Source organism: Enhydra lutris, unplaced genomic scaffold (assembly GCF_002288905.1).
Source record: "Enhydra lutris kenyoni isolate GAN:26980312 unplaced genomic scaffold, ASM228890v2 scaffoldscaffold4, whole genome shotgun sequence".
Classification (NCBI taxonomy): domain Eukaryota; kingdom Metazoa; phylum Chordata; class Mammalia; order Carnivora; family Mustelidae; genus Enhydra; species Enhydra lutris.
In genome coordinates, this window is record NW_019154088.1 from 51624788 (window position 1) to 51642549 (window position 17762).

The 17762-nt window shown below is 36.5% G+C and overlaps 1 protein-coding gene across 1 annotated transcript in view; it reads right to left on the reverse strand.

Annotated features, from left to right (window-relative positions):
* Nucleotides 1–225: 225 nt before the first annotated feature.
* Nucleotides 226–17762, reverse strand: part of LOC111140167 (WD repeat and HMG-box DNA binding protein 1) — a 64568-nt gene continuing 47031 nt past the window's right edge. The window contains exons 17-26 of the mRNA XM_022492514.1: nucleotides 14505–14619; nucleotides 13710–13841; nucleotides 11171–11388; nucleotides 10956–11074; nucleotides 10511–10567; nucleotides 8562–8605; nucleotides 7800–7970; nucleotides 6780–6910; nucleotides 3289–3427; nucleotides 226–1001 (exon numbers count right to left, since the gene is read on the reverse strand). Coding sequence (XP_022348222.1) covers nucleotides 801–1001; nucleotides 3289–3427; nucleotides 6780–6910; nucleotides 7800–7970; nucleotides 8562–8605; nucleotides 10511–10567; nucleotides 10956–11074; nucleotides 11171–11388; nucleotides 13710–13841; nucleotides 14505–14619 — 1327 coding nt within the window. The 3' untranslated portion in view covers nucleotides 226–800. The remainder of the gene's footprint in view (nucleotides 1002–3288; nucleotides 3428–6779; nucleotides 6911–7799; nucleotides 7971–8561; nucleotides 8606–10510; nucleotides 10568–10955; nucleotides 11075–11170; nucleotides 11389–13709; nucleotides 13842–14504; nucleotides 14620–17762) is intronic.

Here is a 17762-nt window from a genome sequence, read left to right on the forward strand (position 1 = left end):
CCAAGAACACATTATGCCCTGGGCTGAAATACTATCAAAACAGTACCCTCAATCTTCTTTTCCATGTGTATGATGCTTAGCATGATGGGGATGATGTTGAAAATTATGGCAATAAATATAAACTGTATTTTCTAGAAACATTTCCATTTCATGGAAATACAATGTTAAGACCACAGCAAGCTAAATATGGAAACGTGAAAGTCATTTATTTTTTAAAAACCAGGCAATACAAAGACAACTGAAAACCATATATGAAGAAATTTCTGAAACAAACAAAAGAAAAAAATCTCATCTACAAAATTATTTACATGTTTAGGGTACATATTAAAAACATGGTCCCTAGTTCAGTATAGATATAGAGAAGAGTCTATGATAACAAACCTGGAGGACGACTTCTGTAGTACTTCTCCGTACATGACATAAACCGAACAAGGAAACCCCCTGAAGGTACTTCAATGTTCAGAGGTTTTAAGATCTTGGCTTTGATGATTTTAAAGGTAAGAAACAACATCAAACTGGCTTCCATTAGGACACGCCAATGGCTTCACATCAGTGACTAATCACAGTGTTTCTCAACGTACCTCCATTTGGGAACAGAGCAATCTGCAGAGATGACAGTTTTTACACATGCCCTGTTACCTACACAAATATAAACACTACATTATTTTATGAAGACAGATAGTTGTCACTAAACTCTCAAAAATATACAATGAGTTTTCTAAAGTTTTTTTTTTTTTAAAGTCCAGGTTCATCAATGATGAATAAAAAATCCATTACCCACTTTCCCACTTTCTTTAACTCTATTCCTGCTTAAATGCAAAAGCTGACAGCTTCTGATTGGTCGAAAGATCTAAAGGTTTTTGCTTTTTAGGCAAATTCAGATTCTCCTTTGCTTTTTCCTTCTCATTTTCAGTTTCATAACTTTCATCAACCACATGTTTTCGCTTCTTTGCTTCAGCTCCATCACTTGTAGTTCCTCCTTTGGCCTTGGAAGCCCATGCCTTTGTAAAAATATGGGAGGAGAAATATTTTTAGTCAGTAAAAAAGAAATAGGAAGGAAATGATTTCCTTTCTTTTCCAGGTAAAAATCCATATATAAAAGAGCAGTATTTTTTTTAAAAAGCAGCATAATTAGCACTTGAATTGTTAAGCTAATCATTAAGGGTTCTCATTGTTAACAGATCTTTTACTTAATTGCAGAGCACGTTAAAAAATTTACATTCTACCTCTAACATTTCAATCTAAACTCTGCTTGTATTTAACCATATTAAGTGCAAAATACTATAACAGCAGCTACTTTTTAAAAAATGAAACTTTTTGAGATTATTTACAAGCAGTTGTAGGTAACAATACAGAAGGATCTCGTGTACCAGTTTCCCGGTTTACCCCAATAGAAGCACCTTGCAAAACAAATGTAGTATCACAATCAGGGTACTGACATCAATACAATTCCTCTCTTTTTTATTTCTACTCCTATGTGTGTTGTGTATATTTAATTCCAATGTAGATTCCATGTTCAAGATACAAAACAGTTCCATCATTATAAGGATCCCTCATGTTGCCCCCAAAACCTACACTTCCCACCCAGGTCCCCACTCCTGGTAATTAGTGCTCTGTTCTTCATCCCTATCACTTTGTCATTTCAGGAATGACATTTCAGATATTCTTTTAGGACTGGCTGCTATTCACTAAGCAAGAACCTTACGAAGTTCAGTCGTTTCCATTTGTCTCTTATTGACTGACTGAATGACTGATTTTTTTTAAGGAGGTTCCACACCCAGCATGGAGACCAATGAAGGGCTTGAACTCACAACCTTGAGATCAAGAACTGAGCAGAGATCAAGAGTCAGATGCTTAACTGATTGAGGCACCCAAGCGCCCCTCCATCAGTCTCTTAAATCTATTTTAATATGTCATAGTTCCTCCTTCTTCCACTTTGCTTCTTTTCCTGTTTCTTTACTATAGAAAAGGAACCCTTTGAAGCTGCAGAATTTCTCATTAACAGACTGGATTTAAGAAAATGTTTAAGGTTTACCTTAACAATACTGATTACATTTTTAAGTATTCAAATACACAATCACAACCTTTACCAAGTCTCTTCCTCTTCTGCTGCATAAGACCATTCAAATGCCATTTTATCTAATTCTTTAGAATTTCTATCCTCTTATAAATTCTTGTAAAAAATGAGAAGCATGAAGTTGCCAGTGAAATTCTAATAGGGCTAGAGGTGGTTAAACCAGTTTCTAGCCTCCTCATTTTGTAATACACTTTACTCTTAAAACCCAGTTTATCGAGGCAGGTATCTATTTCACCAGGTGCCCATGCTGTGTACTGTCAGCCCTGGGGAAGTGAAATCTGAGCATTTAACTGATATGCCCCGAACATTCCTTCCCCTTGCACCAGCAAGCTGCTCCCAGCCCTCCCTCACATGGCAGAAATTACATGGGGAGCAATAGGTACCAGCCACCTGTCCTAATTTCCAAGTGAAAGGCTATAATAGAACACTACCTTTTCTCCCCAAAAGCAGTATTCTCATTTTTGGTTTTTTGGGTTTTTTTTTTCCTTAAAGTAAGCTCTATACCCATAGTGAGGCTTAAACTCACAATCCCAAGATCAAGAGTCACATGCTCGGGGTGCCTGGGTGGCTCAGTGGGTTAGAGCCTCTGCCTTCGGCTCAGGTCATGATCTCAGAGTCCTGGGATCGAGCCCCACATCGGGCTCTCTGCTCAGCAGGGAACCTGCTTCCTCCTCTCTCTCTGCCTGCCTCTCTGCCTATTTGTAATCTCTGTCTGTCAAATAAATAAATAAAATCTTAAAAAAAAAAAAAAAAAAAAGAGTCACATGCTCTACTGACTGAGTCAGCCAGGCAGTCCAGTATTCTCACTTTGTATTCAATGTGGAAGTACACAGCATTTTAAAAAATTCTTCTTAAATTACAAGAACCTTAAAATCCAAACATGTGAATTTCATTTTTACTTATTCACTTAGTTTGCTTTTGATTTAGAAGTAATGTACTTTTTCTTGGAGTAGCCTACTAACTTGCATTGTATAGGAACTTATATACAGATATAAACAGTATATCTGCCCCAAATTTAACCCCTGGCACTAAATAATAATTATTACACACCCATACAGTCAAAGCTGGCATTTCAGTTATTTAATTCCCTCTCAACCAAGAGTTTACCAGAAGATCTGCAATTTCCAAAAACAGAAAAAGGGAATTTTCTGTAAGAATTTTTAAAACCTGGGAATTTAATAAGATCTCAATCTCAGCAAAATTATCCTTACCTTCCTTTCTTCAGCTGACAATACTCTAAATCGCATCATTCCTTCTTTTATTATGTCTGCTTCATCTGAAAAGTCAGGATTGTCAGACAAAATACTACTTCTGTTTTCTTCCAGCCACATCTGGAACCCAGTCTTTGGCCTAAAATAGCAATTATGTGAAAAAAATTTTATACTTCAAATGCAGTTTAAAGTGCTTTATGATTTTTCAGGTTAGTAATGAACCACTAGTCTTTGCATATCTATATAAAGTAAGAGAGACACAATTAAATTTTTTTTTTAAGATTTTTTTTTTTTTTTTTTTTTTTGACAGAGAGAGCACAAGCAGGGGGAGCAGGAGAGGGAGAAGCAGGGAGCCTGAGGCCGGCTTGATCCCAGGACTCTGGGATCATGACCTGAGCCGAAGGCAGACACTTAACCAACTGAGTCACCCAGGCGCCCCGAGAGACACAATTAATTACATCTGTTAATATTCATACTACATATTACCCTGGAGACCATGGGAATAACGAACTGAAAAATCCCTTATAAGATCAATTCAAAGATTTTACTTATATTTGTATTTTCCAAGTGGAGCAACCATGAACTCTACACTTTCAGCTCTTTTTAGAATACTTATACGCTCAAGATCTCCAATTCCCCTCAGCCCTGCTGGGCCAGTAAAATTTTTCCAAGTATCCTTGGTGGGTTCTCTTTCCATTTCCCAAACCAGCTATTTGATATTTTTATTTCTCTCAAGATCCTTACCCAACCCCTCTCTGCTCTCATAGCTGACCTGGGAGTGGGGGTCCTTTCTTGTGCAACTATTATGTAAAGCATAAACACAGCACACTTGTCAATTTCATTAGCCTTTACTTCTGAAACAATTGTCTTTAGGTCATAAGCAAAGGTTTAACGTAAACATTTAATATTTACAAAAACAATGAATACTGTTATGCTGAAAATAAATTAAAAAATGATTAAAAAAAAACATTTAATATTTACTGAGCACTTACTATGTGCTAGGCATTGTTCTAAAAGCCATGTATTACCTCATTTCACCCTATGACATAGGTGCAATTACTATCTCCATACCATAGATGAGGAAATTGAGGCTCAGAAATGTGAAATAACTTATTCCAGATTACACAGCAGAAATCAGACCCGGGATTGAACAACTTGGCAGTCTGACTCTAGCATCCCCATGCTTAACACATCAGCTCTACTACTGCCCCACACTACTCTGTAACCAAATGGAGCCTGAATAATAAATTTAAGGACACAGCAAAAATTAGATGCAAAAATACCACAGAAAAATGTTTATGATAAAATTTTAAATGGAGGGTGCCTGGGTGGCTCAGTGGGTTAAGCCACTGCCTTCGGCTCAGGTCATGATCTCAGAGTCCTGGGATCGAGCCCCGCATCAGGCTCTCTGCTCAGCAGGGAGCCTGCTTCCTCCTCTCTCTCTGCCTGCCTCTCAGCCTGCTTGTGATCTCTCTCTGTCAAATAAATAAATAAAATCTTTAAAAAAAAAAAAAAATTTTAAATGGAACCAGAAAGACAGGATATAGCATTATAGCTCTAATACAAATCTCATTAAATATAACATCTTAATTTTACTAAAAAAAGATTAGAAGGGAAGAATTACCTTTATGAGTAATTGCGGGATTTTGCCTAAACTTTTTAATTTTTAGAAAAACAAGCTATTAAAAAATTATTAGTCTGGCTAGAACTACTTGCCCAATTTCTGGAAATATCCTAATATAATTCTACTTTCAGAAAAATAATAGAGCAAATAAAAACAAATAGCAACACTAAACAAAGGTTCTTGAATTTCTAGAAATATTCATTTTAATCAAACTGGGGGCAAGTCTAGCTAATAGCATACAATCTCCCCCCAAACAGCTGTTGTTCAAGAGAAAAACAAAATTGAACATTTCTCTTCTGATTAAGTATATCAACATTTGTGACAAAATATTTAGTTAAGGGGCGCCTGGGTGGCTCAGTGGGTTAAGCCTCTACCTTCAGCTCAGGTCATGATCTCAGGGTCCTGGGATCAAGCCCCACATTGGGCTCTCTGCTCAGCGGGGAGCCTGCTTACCCCTCTCTCTCTGCCCGCCTCTTCCTACTTGTGATCTCTCTCTGCCAAATAAATAAATAAAATCTTAAAAAAAAAAATTTAGTTAAGCAGTGATAATTCTTTAATGAAATTTCATATAAGTAAGTTTTATGTTTAGCTCACTGATAATAAAAAAAAATGGAATCTTCTTAAATAAAATCTTCATCATTTAGTATCTGATTTGAATTCGGGACAAAAATGGGAAAAATAAAAACCAAAGCTACTCCTCAAATTAAATTGGTTAACATGAGTGGCACCTGGCTGGCTCAGTTGGTAGAACATGCAGTGTTTGAACTTGGGGTCATGAGTCTGAGCCCTACGTTGGGTATAGAGATTACTTAAAAAATAAAACCTTTAAGGGGCACCTGGGTGGCTCAGTGGGTTAGTATCTGCCTTTGGCTCAGGTCATGATCTCAGGGATCCTGGGACTGAGCCCCATGTCGGGCTCCCTCCTCAGCGGGGAGTCATCTTCTCCTTCTCCCTCTGCCCCTCCTCCCTGCTTGAGCTTGAGCTCTCTCTGATAAGAAAATAAATAAAAATCTTAAAAAAAAAAAAAAAAAAGAGACCTCAAGAAATGTGGTAACATATTGCACTGGCAGACAAATAGAAACTCTCATATTGCAGGAGGCATAGAAAATGATACAACATCAACGGAGAAAAATTTGGCAATATCTATTGAAATTACAAGTGCACATTAACTTGAAGCATACAGGAATCCAACTTATAGCTATAGATATATGTGAGAAATGACATTCATATGAAGTTATTCTTTGTGCTACTATATGTACTAGCAAAAGACCAGCACCAGTAGAGAACTGATAAATTATGGATATCCATTCAGTGTATGTGAAAAGATTAAAGAAACTCTTTATGTAGTAATATGAGATGGTCTATAAAAAATGTTAAGTGAAAAAAAGCAAGGTACAGAATAACATGTATGCTACCATTTCTGTAAAAATAAAAAAATAGATAAATCTAAGTGTTTGAACATGCACAAAAAATATTGGAGGGCTATGTGAGAAATCTGTTGTAGTGACTGTGCAAGAAGGGAACTGGGTGGACAGGAAAGATGTTTACTCTTTATCACACATTTTTTGGGTAACCTTTCACTGTTTCTCCCATGTAACTATCTATTTTAAGATAAAAAATTATAAAATATGTACAATTTAAAACACATATAATTTATCAGGGTGTATCTTATTAAGTAACATAAATAGACATTAATCAATATTTATGGCTTCCTTTCCTTAAAGTTATGTGTTCAGAATGTCCACTACCAGTGTCAATGTATTACTTGTAATAATGAACAAGAGAGTTGAGTAATTTTGTATTGTTTCTGTATGCCTTTTATTGGGATATTATATCTTAAGAATAATAAATTTGTTTATGTACGGACCTTTGATTTTCAATGTTTTGAGGAGACATAGCTAGTGTTTCAGATGATGACTGTTTAGGATGTTCTTCTTTTACATCCTCAGTCTTATCAGTTTGGGAAGTTCTTTTCTGGAAATAGGATGCTGCAGATGCCTGTAAAAACAAACATAATGAATACTGCAACAAAATCTAGTAAGATTTCATATACTACAATCAACTTTTTAAAAGTGTGGGAAAATATATGTAGAATTCTTAAACCAACATGTGAAGAAGCCCCCTGGGGTTCTCAGCTGAACAAAAACATGACTACAGACACAAAATCCCCTAAAACTACAAATTCCGTATTTTCTAAGTGCTGAATTTTATTATATGAAATGGGAAAGAAAAAAGATCTATTGTACTAATGACAAATCTGGGATGAAATACAAAATCTGGGCTGAAACCAGAAGGCAAAATCAGAATACAGAACAAGACTGGGGGGCGCCTGGGTGGCTCAGCTGTTAAGCGTCTGCCTTCAGCTCAGGTCATGATTCCAGGGTCGTGGGACCGAGCCCCACATCGGGCTCCCTGCTCAGCGGTAAGCTTGCTTCTCCCTCTCCACTCCCCCTGCTTGTATTCCCTCTCTTGCTGTCTCTCTTTCTCTGTCAAATTAATAAATAGAATCTTCAAAAAAAGAAAAAAAAAAAAAGATTGGGGCCAGCTACTACAGCATCATTTTTAAACAAAGATACGCATCAGAATCATCTGGAAAATTTTTTTTTAAAGACCAGACAGATGCTTGAGTCCCTGGGCCCTGAATGTATATGTATATGTATGTATGTATGTAATATATATATATAATATATATACTATATATTATATATATATTTTTCTTTCCCCCCCAAAAAGTGATTCTGGAGCAAAATCAGATTGGAGAACCACTACCCTTGCTAGACAATCAATCATAAACAACCGGAGCCTCCTGTCCCATACCTGAGAGAGTGAACAAAACAAACAGAATATGTGCTGCTTATTGTTAATGTGGGTAGTTGAAATTGTATACCTGCTTAGACTTTGGCTTTGGAACTAGAGGCTTTATAACTGGAGACTTTTCATTATTTGTAGCTCGATTAAGTGTAGTAGATTTCTTGGATGATTTGTTCATATTATCTAAAATATTACTTGAACGTGCTGAATTCACTGAAGTGGATGGTTCTTTGGAATTGGCTGATACCTAAAGAATAAACTATTAGCATTTTATATTTAAAGAAGAAAAAAAATCCCAAGAGACTAATTTTTCCTTAAAATATGTCAGGTCTATATTGTGGTCTCACATTTGGAATTGAACACATTTTATACAATACAAATTAAGACTGATACACGTATTAAATATACCACATCCCCAAGGAAAAGAGGGAATAATCTTTCAAAACTATCAGTACTTAGGGGTACCTGGGTGGCTCAGTTGGTTAAACAACTGCCTTCGGCTCAGGTCACGATCCCGGAGTCCCGGGATCAAGTCCCACATCAGGCTCCCAGCTCTATGGGGTCTGCTTCTCCCTCTGACCTTCTCCCCTCCCATGCTCTCTCTCACTCTAGTAAATAAATAAAATCTTAAAAAAAACAAATCAGTATTTAAAACGTAAGTAGAACATATAACTCTTAGACCAAGTGTGAACTAGTGCTGCTTTCATATGTTTTCATGAAGATCTGCTTTAGTCTTTAATGCCTCCAAGTCTGGAGAGTGTCATCTGGTGGTCTGGAAATATTTCTTTGTATAAAAATGTACTGAAATACATTTTAAATATCACTGGGAAGAGTTTACCTTGAAGGGGTTTACTCGTCCTTGGTTGCTACAGGTAACTGCACCTTTTGTAAGAAAGACACCCTCACTTAATAGTGGCAAAACATGGAAGACTTCTGACTTCTCTAACAATAGATGGAATATTTTAATCTGTATCATACAAAAACAAATGTACTTTGCAGCTTTAAAAACTATTAACAACTATATATGACCTCCTACCTCTTTCCAAGTTAAAATACAAGCTAGTAAATGGGAACTACCCCAACTTGTTACTATGAAATATAACAACCCAATATTCATATAGATCAATCCTTTTCTCCTATTACCATGGAAGAACGGTGACTCATTTTAGCTAAGTTAACAATTCCTCTACTTGTGCCCTAGATCCCAATCCCTCCTGCTTTGTCAGGAAACTTGCTCTATCAGTGCCTATACCATCTTTGGATGTATACTACTTTTTCCTCTTTATTGGCTACTCAAGTTTCCTAACTTAAACAAACAAATAAACAAAAACAAGCCCTCCCAACCCCATAGAGCCAAATTCAAGAGCTGTCAACAAAGCTATTCCCAGTTCCTCAAGGTTCATACATTCCCACATCCAAAATATAATGGCTTCCAGCCCTACTATCCTATAGAATCTGCTCTTGCTAAGGACCCAATAAAGTCCGTCTGGCCAAATATGGTGGGTAGTTTTTAGTCATCATCATTTTGACCCACTCAACAGCATTCTACATAGCTGAGTGTTCCTTTCTTTTTGATACTGTCTCCTACTCTTGAGTTCTGAGATTCCATGTTCCTATCTCCTTCCTCTCTTACCTCATTTTCTTTTGATGGTTCCTCCTCCGCCCAATGTTTAAATGCTGGGGACTCTCCACCCCCTAAGCTCACTTTTCTTCTCACTTTATATCCTCCTCCAATGCTCAATCACCCATGCCCATGATTTAAATTGCTATTGTTATGCCAACAATTTTCACTTTATATCTCGCTCCCAGACTACTTTCCTGAGTTCCTAACCCAAATATCCAATAGTAGTTCATCTTCGTCCTATCTAAACCTGAGTTTCCCTAGTGTTTTCTAACCCAGTAAATGGTACCATCATTCATTCAAATATTCAAGCCGGGAAACTGAGTCATTCTTATACCCTGAACTTTCATACTCTCTACATTTTCTTCAGAAACACTTTATCAATTCCTCTCATTCTTTCTCCCATTCGTCACTACCACCCAAGTCTAAGACACTATTCAATGTCACTTGGGCTGTCTCCTTATGTGCATTCCTCCTCTGCCAGTGTGCACGCTCTGCCTCTGCTTTAAACCTACAACAGCCTCCCAGTGACCTCAGAATAAAGATCAAAATCCTTACTGTGGCCTCCATGAATCTGCGTGATTTAGCTCCCGCCCTTCCCTCCAAAACCACTCGGTATCACTTTTTTCTGCCTCTGTGCTCTTCACACTACTCTTATAGTCTTCGCAAATGCTATTCCTTAAGTCACACACCTTTCCCTTGCTTCTGTTCTCACCCACGTCAGCCTAGCTGATTCATATTCATCTCTGCTTTAAACATTCCATGAGGCCTCCCTTGGGGTCCCAACAAAGACTAGATTACAGCACACTGTTATATGCTCTTATAATACTCTGTACATGTGTTTCCAGGTAATTTTTTAAAATCAAAGGACTATATACACATGGTTTAAAAATTCAGTTGATACTATGTAAGATATATGCAGGAATCAACCATGCATGTCTGACCGACTTCTATATGTCCCACCTAGTCAAATACCTGACACACAATAGGCATTTAATAAATATTTGTAAAATTAGCAGTTTCACAAACAATATTTCTGATAAAAACAAACCAAGGGCAGAAGAGTGGAGGTGGGGGTGGGCAAAAGGGGTATTTGAATAGATATATCACTTTAAAGACTACTTGCACAATTTTCTTGATATTACAGAATCAGAAATATTTCTTACCTGACTTAATAGCTGGCACATCAGCAGAATTTGCACTTTTGCAAAATGGATTCTGTCCTATAAAATTTAAAACAATACAATGTAAATGGGGAGATAAAGTTACTCTCTATAATCAACAATCAGCATAGATATATTAACAAAGCACTGGTATTCAATTTTCCTCAGCTAAGTAAAATGGGGAAAGCCACATAAATGACATTTCTCATCCTTAAATTGCCTTAAAAATGTATCTTATGGGGCACCAGGGTGGCTCAGTTGGTTAAGCATCCAACTCTTGATTTCAGCTTAAGTCATAATCTCCAGGTTGTGAGATTGAGACCCATCTGGCTCCTCGCTCAGTGGGCAGTCTGCTTCTCTCCCTACCTCTCCCTCTGTCCCTCCCCCAACTCACACACATACTCTCTCTCTAAAATAAATAAATGAATCTTTTTAAAAAAAATCTTGCCATGGTTATGTAATTCTGGTTCTTCTTCTTTATCATCAGATTCTCTGGTGTCCTCTGCATCTTCTCCAACTTGGTTTCTAAGCCTTGGCTGGCTCCACTCTGTAGCAGTATTACTATAACTAAAAGACAATATATTATTCAATAAAGAGCTATACAAAGACCAATTTAATATGCAGAATGGTAAAGAAGAATTTAAGCAACTGATTATTTCTTACCCAGCATTCAGCTCTTTTCTGAAATCTTCCTCTTCCTCTTCTTCTACCTGGGTTGCTGCCAGTTTAGCTGCCTTCTCTACAGCCAGTTCACTAAGTCTTTGGGCCAATATTAATCTCCGGGAACGAGAAGCATATTTAATGGCTAAATTCACAGCATTTTGAGTCATTAAATCAGCTAGTTCCACACAACGGAATTCCCGATCCAGTTTACAAGAAAGCTAACCCAGAATGGAAAAAAAAATAAAGCCATGTCAAGAGAAACTTTTTATTTTTAAAATTTTTAAATTTATTATTATGTTCAATTAGCCAGCATATAGTACATCATTAGTTTTTGATGTAGCGCTCAATGATTCATTAGTTGCGTATAACACCCAAGAGAAACTTTTTTAAAAATAAGAGAATGATACTAGTAGTAAAACTGAGAAATCAGTTTTCTAGATAATGCATCTCACTGATTCTAAGAACCATATTTTTATACATTTTAACATCTCTGAAAGTGGGAGCATCTCACAACTGATGGTGGGTCAGAGTTTAATTTGTAGCATTTTTGGAGGGGCTTAAATAATGATGCATTTTACAATCAATAGTAGCTTAGATTCAATGAAATAAGGCTTAGGATTTCAGGCTATTAATTGTAAGGGAAGTAAAGATACTCCTTTACAATTCAAATGTGGTTTTCTTAAACTTGTTTCACTGCCCACCTACCCTCACCCCACCCTCACCAAATAAGGCAGCAAGTTCAAAGAAGGAATAGATAGTAAATGATTTATTTGTTATTCCTTTGCCCAGAATTGGTACACAAATACTAGTAAGTGAGTTTGGGTGGGGAGAAGTAGATTTAGCCATTCATTTTTAAGTGTGATTGTCTAAGATCTCCAACTACCAGAAATATTTACACAACTTCTAATTAACAACTCCCTTTTTCTTGCTCTATTTTTTTATATGTAACAATAGAAAACAAAGGGCATTCATTTAACATCTTAGAAAACACTTGACTACTTTTCTTTTGGTATGAATTTTTACAACTCAAAGTGAGGCAACTCAAGTACAATGTAAGGAAAATTAGTACTTCACAGACTACTAAGGGTTTCCTAATTCATAGGGTAGAAGGATTATTTTGTTACTTAGACATCCCACATCTCATGCCTCGGCACAGAAGGTTTAGACAATCACCTGCATGTCCTTTTCAAGGTTTCTACTATCACTCATCTATAAATAGTACTTCTTTTTTTTTTTTTTTTTTAAGATTTTATTTATTTATTTGACAGAGAGATCACAAGCAGGCAGAGAGGCAGGCAGAGAGAGAGGAGGAAGCAGGCTCCCCTAGAGAGCAGAGAGCCCGATGCGGGGCTCGATCCCAGGACTCTGAGATCATGACCTGAGCCGAAGGCAGCGGCTTAACCCACTGAGCCACCCAGGCGCCCCTAAATAGTACTTCTTAATCAGGGTAGTACTCTGCCTCAGGGGACATTTGGAAATGAAAAGTAGTAGGATTCTCATAGTAACGAGGCTGAAGTTCCAGCATTTGCCAGGGGGACAGGAATGCTAAAGAACTGACCAGTCCTTAAGCTACTGATACTCTGTTCAGAAACACTGTTCCAGAGGAAATGCTCCTCCAATGCTACATGGTAAATAACCAAACGGATATTCTTACGTGTGCTGTGGGAAATAAGAAGGTTACTAGTTCCTACACCACAAATGACATTTTTATAAAAGGAACAAAACTTACTCTACAATAAGCTAATTAAACTTCTTTAATAATGGGGGGCACTCAGTTGGTTAAGTGACTCAGCTCAGGTCATGATCAGAGTCCCAGGATAAAGTCTCACATTGGGCTCCCTGCTCAGCAGGGAGTCTGCTTCTCCCTCTGAACCTCCCCCCCACCGTCACACTCTCTTTCTCTCCCTCTCTCAAATAAATAAATAAATAAATAAAATCTTTAGAAAAAAATTTCTTTAATACTATACTCAAGACAGTGTCACATAGTGGGGACAACAGTGAATACTAACCTTTTTCCAACAACATGATGGCTCTAGAGAGTATAAGGCTAAGTGAAATTAGTCAGAGAAAGATAAATACCATATGATTTCACTCATATGTATACTTTAAGAAATAAAACAAACACAGAAAAAAGGACAAACAAAAAAACTAGACTCTTAACTATAGAGAACTGGTGGTTACCATAGGAGACATCAGTAGGGAGATGGGTGAAATAGGAGAAGGAGGTTAAAAGTACACATATCTGCCCATGATCTTAGTTACAAGGTAATGTCTAAAATATTTTACTTATTTATTTTTTAAAATATTTTAACTGCAACATCAACTGGGAAACAATTGAGTAATGTACGGAATTGTTGAATCACTGTATTGTACACCTGAAATTAACATAACAATGTAAATTATACTAGAATTAAAATTTTAAAAATTAAAAAAAAAGTTTCTGAGGTTGTGGAACTTGGTGCTAATTCACATACTTTTAAGAAATCCAATCTATAGAAAAGTGCAACTTTAATTTTTCCAGCGTATTTATTATACTCACCGCAAGCATTTTCATTAAAAGCTCCTGTTGTTCTTTTATTGCTTGATTTTTAGTGCTTTCTTCATACTCATAACCATTTTTAGCTAAATAATCAAGGTAATTGTGAAACATGATGGAACGCCAAAATTGTTCCTACAAAAGTGAAAAAAACAGCTTAGAGAAAACTACCAGCTAATACCAGGCAAGTATTAAATATTTATCTTAAGATAACGGATTTTGAATTAAAATAATTTTTGAAATACTTTTTCTATAGTTTATTTTGTAATTCAAATTTTAACATGATACCAAACCTTAACTTCATCTTTTGTACTTAAAAAAAAAAAAAAAAAGGAAATATAACATTTTAAACAGTATCTTAGCTATCATTAATGCTCAGAGAAGGTGGTATGCTACTTTTTAAGAGGCTGGTTTACTTCCTATTTAGAGTAACTAATTACAAGATTTCAAATGACTTTTGATGGTACAGGGCTATGCCTAGAGTGAAGCAAGCCTGGTCTAAGACCCAATATTTATGGAGGTCCACCCTCTCAGGCACTCACCCAACTCTGAGAGTGAGTAAGAGCCCTTACCCTGATGTTCATACCCATTTACCTCACAGACAAAATCCCTGGAAGCAGAGATGGCAATCAGGTACCCTTGTGATCATAAGCAGTCATCCTCCCACCCTATTACCACTATTTATTTAATCATAAAGTAATGAGTATTCAACACTGTTTATCAGGGAAATTTTTAAATGTCTACATCACAGGCAATGCATTATCAAATTCAGAGTGTCAAGGTAAGATTTCCACATACCTCCATTTGTCCTTTCTCTGTTGCAATCTGACAATAAGGAAGCTTAAAGGATAGTATAGCTACAGCAGGTCGTGGAAGGGTGGGAGGAAACCGAGAACCTTTGCAAGGAATGCACCTGTCAATAAAAAAAAAAAAGTCTCACTACAAAAACTCCCTCCCAAATCATAAAAACTGTTAAAATATAAAATTTCCAAAATTCAATAACTTGGAATAATATTATTCCAATAGCTAGATTAATAATATACAACAAATTACTCTTTTTTTTTTAACTTCACACATGATTAGGGTTTGTTTTTTTTTTAAAGATTTTGTTTATTTATTTGAGAGAGAGAGAGAGAGATCACAAGTAGGCAGAGAGTCAGGTGGGGGGGGGAGCAGGCTCCCCGCCAAGCAGAGAGCCCCATGTGGGGCTCGATCCCAGGACCCTGAGATCATGACCTGAGTCGAAGGCAGAGGCTTAACCCACTAAGCCACCCAGGTGCCCCACACACCTGATTAGGTTTAAAAACTATCCCTCCCCATGCATTTTAAGAATTTCAACAACCCCTCCTCATATCAGTTTTTTCTTCGGAAACTGTCCACTTTTAAAATACGGCAGCTCGGGGCACCTGGGTGGCTCAGTGGGTTAAGCCTCTGCCTTCAGCTCAGGTCATGATCTCAGTGTCCTGGGATTGAGCCCCACGTCTGGGCTCTCTGCTCAGTGGGGAGCCTGCTTCCCTCTCTCTCTCTGCCTCCCTCTCTGCCTACTTGTGATCTCTCTCTCTGTGTCAAATAAATAAATAAAATATTAAAAAAAAAAAAATATGGCAGCTATGCCATAATAGTTGTCAAGGGATCCATGTTATAAAACAGATCACCCAAGATGAAATACTCATGAAGCATTTCCTTTTATTTATCAGTTTGGGAATACTTGGTACTGCTGGTAGAAATTGTCAAATAAGAGAAAAAGATGGTGATATGTCCAATAGAGATAAGTATCTACTACTAGATATTGGTAAAACTGAAGCAGAAAATCCAGTATATACCTGGTTATAAAATATACCTGCTCTGCTAAATCAATGGTTGCCTTATGTGATAATAAATAGCTCAGTGGTGAGAGCTTTGTCTAAACCTTTTCTGATTATGATACGAAAGTATTTAAAGACGCCTATCAGTATGATAGTAATGCAATTCATTAATTAAAAAGCATTCATTAGGGCGCCTGGGTGGCTCAGTGGGTTAAACCTCTGCCTTCGGCTCAGGTCATGATCTCAGGGTCCTGGGATCGAGGCCCGCATCGGGCTCTCCGCTCAGCGGGGAGCCTGCTTTCTCCTCTCTCTCTCTATGCCTGCCTCTCTGCATACTTGTGATCTCTTTCTCTCTGTTTCAAATAAATAAATAAAATCTTAAAAAAAAAAAAAAATAAAATAAAAAAAATAAAAAAATAAAAAATAAAAAGCATTCATTAATCGCAGAGTGACATATGCATGTAGAATACCCTTTCAACTTATGTACTCCAAATTATTTATAAGAAAACCAATGGAAAACCATGCTCACACATGAAGTACCTTGGGTGAATTTTCTAATTTCTCTAGTCATTTAAAAATACAGTACAATGTTCAATGCCTATTAATAACCACACATTTAATTTATAGTACAGTAGCCTTTTAGTCATGGCTTAAAGTCATGACTTTCTTAAAGGGAAATACTAAGTAGAAATCAGATCCTCAGGTGTAAATTTTTTTCATAAATGTCTTCTAATATTATCAAATCCCCACTAGAATAGTTAAAAATTAAATAAGTGGCAATACTCAGCAATCTTTTAAACTAGAGAGGCCCCTCTTCCTAATAAGATTTGAATACACTTTCTTCTTTTTGTGACCCTACAATAAAAATACAAACATGTTTTTAGCGTTCCAATACTTTTGAACACATAATCTCATTTCTTTTTCTTCCTCTCCTTTTACGATTTCATATAAATCAGTGGTTATCACCATACCAGGTGGCAGTTTGAATACCTGAAAAAAAATCTCTTGTAGCAATTCTGTCATTTACAGAAGCTAGTGGTTTATTAGTCATGCAAAATGAAAAAGCACATGTGCATTCGGAAAGGAACAAGTCTAATTATACATATATATGTATATTAACAGATAATCAGAAGGAACACTGGGAATAATCTTAACTGCCTTAACATTTATTTTTTTCTATAAGAAGACTTATACTCTCCTGTTTAAAAACATTTTATACCTCAAATACTCTATTGACTTATCACAGTAAGCAATTATCACAAAGAAAAATTAGGACTTTATTAATGGTTTTTTAAAGCTACATTTATATCAAAGCAGGGTACTAATTCACATTTCTTATACTTTTAGCTTTAAAGACTTGAAGTAAAAAGACCTGTTCTCCATTAAATACCCCTTTCATGAAAGAAGAGGAAGAACAAACTCATTTGACTGCTAATTTGGTGGGTTTTGCCTATAATGAATGAGCCTCCAGGAAATTGCGTGGCTAAACCATCTGGAGGAGAAAATGCAAAAAATAAACTATGGTTTACTAAGAAAACAAAATTACTTCAATTCCTTTTCAAATAAATAATAAAACTTGTTCTCTTATTAAGGGAAGAGTTGAAAAAATATTAGACTAGTGAAAATTGGGGCCAATGTCCAGACTAAGCTTTCCCCGGGTAACGAGTTTTGCTTTGTGTTCTGGGTTACACAGAGGAGACTTTGTTCACAACTTGTTTAGAGCACGTACTCAGGAGTAGATAATGATTTTAGCAGCCAACTCTTCCAGGCCTTTACGTAGTACAGCACATATAGTCAGTACTGTAACAAATGCTTGTTAAACAAAACTCAAAACAAGAATTCGTTTGCAAGCATGCTTAAAACTCTTAAGAGCTTTTAAAAGCTAAAGAGAAAAGGAAGGAAGGTTAATGTTGGTGGAGAGCAAACTGGACTGTCGCATGCAAAATCAGGAAACTCAGTTATATATTAACCAGTAGTGATTATGAAAAAAAATCTTCAGTGTAAACAATAAAGATAGTTTTTGCTAAACTGAAGTGTCATTCGAATGGAGGTAGGAGTGACAGCTTCTACAGATTAGTAATTACTCATATTCATGATGAAAGGCAGGTATTTCGTATGGACTCAAATGACACGTTTTTAATTCCTTTATTTATATCCCTAGGAGTTGAACAGTTAAGTCATATACTAACTCTGTTTAACTGTTTGAGGAAATGCCAAACTGTACCGAGTTTCTATCCCCACCTAGCGCTGT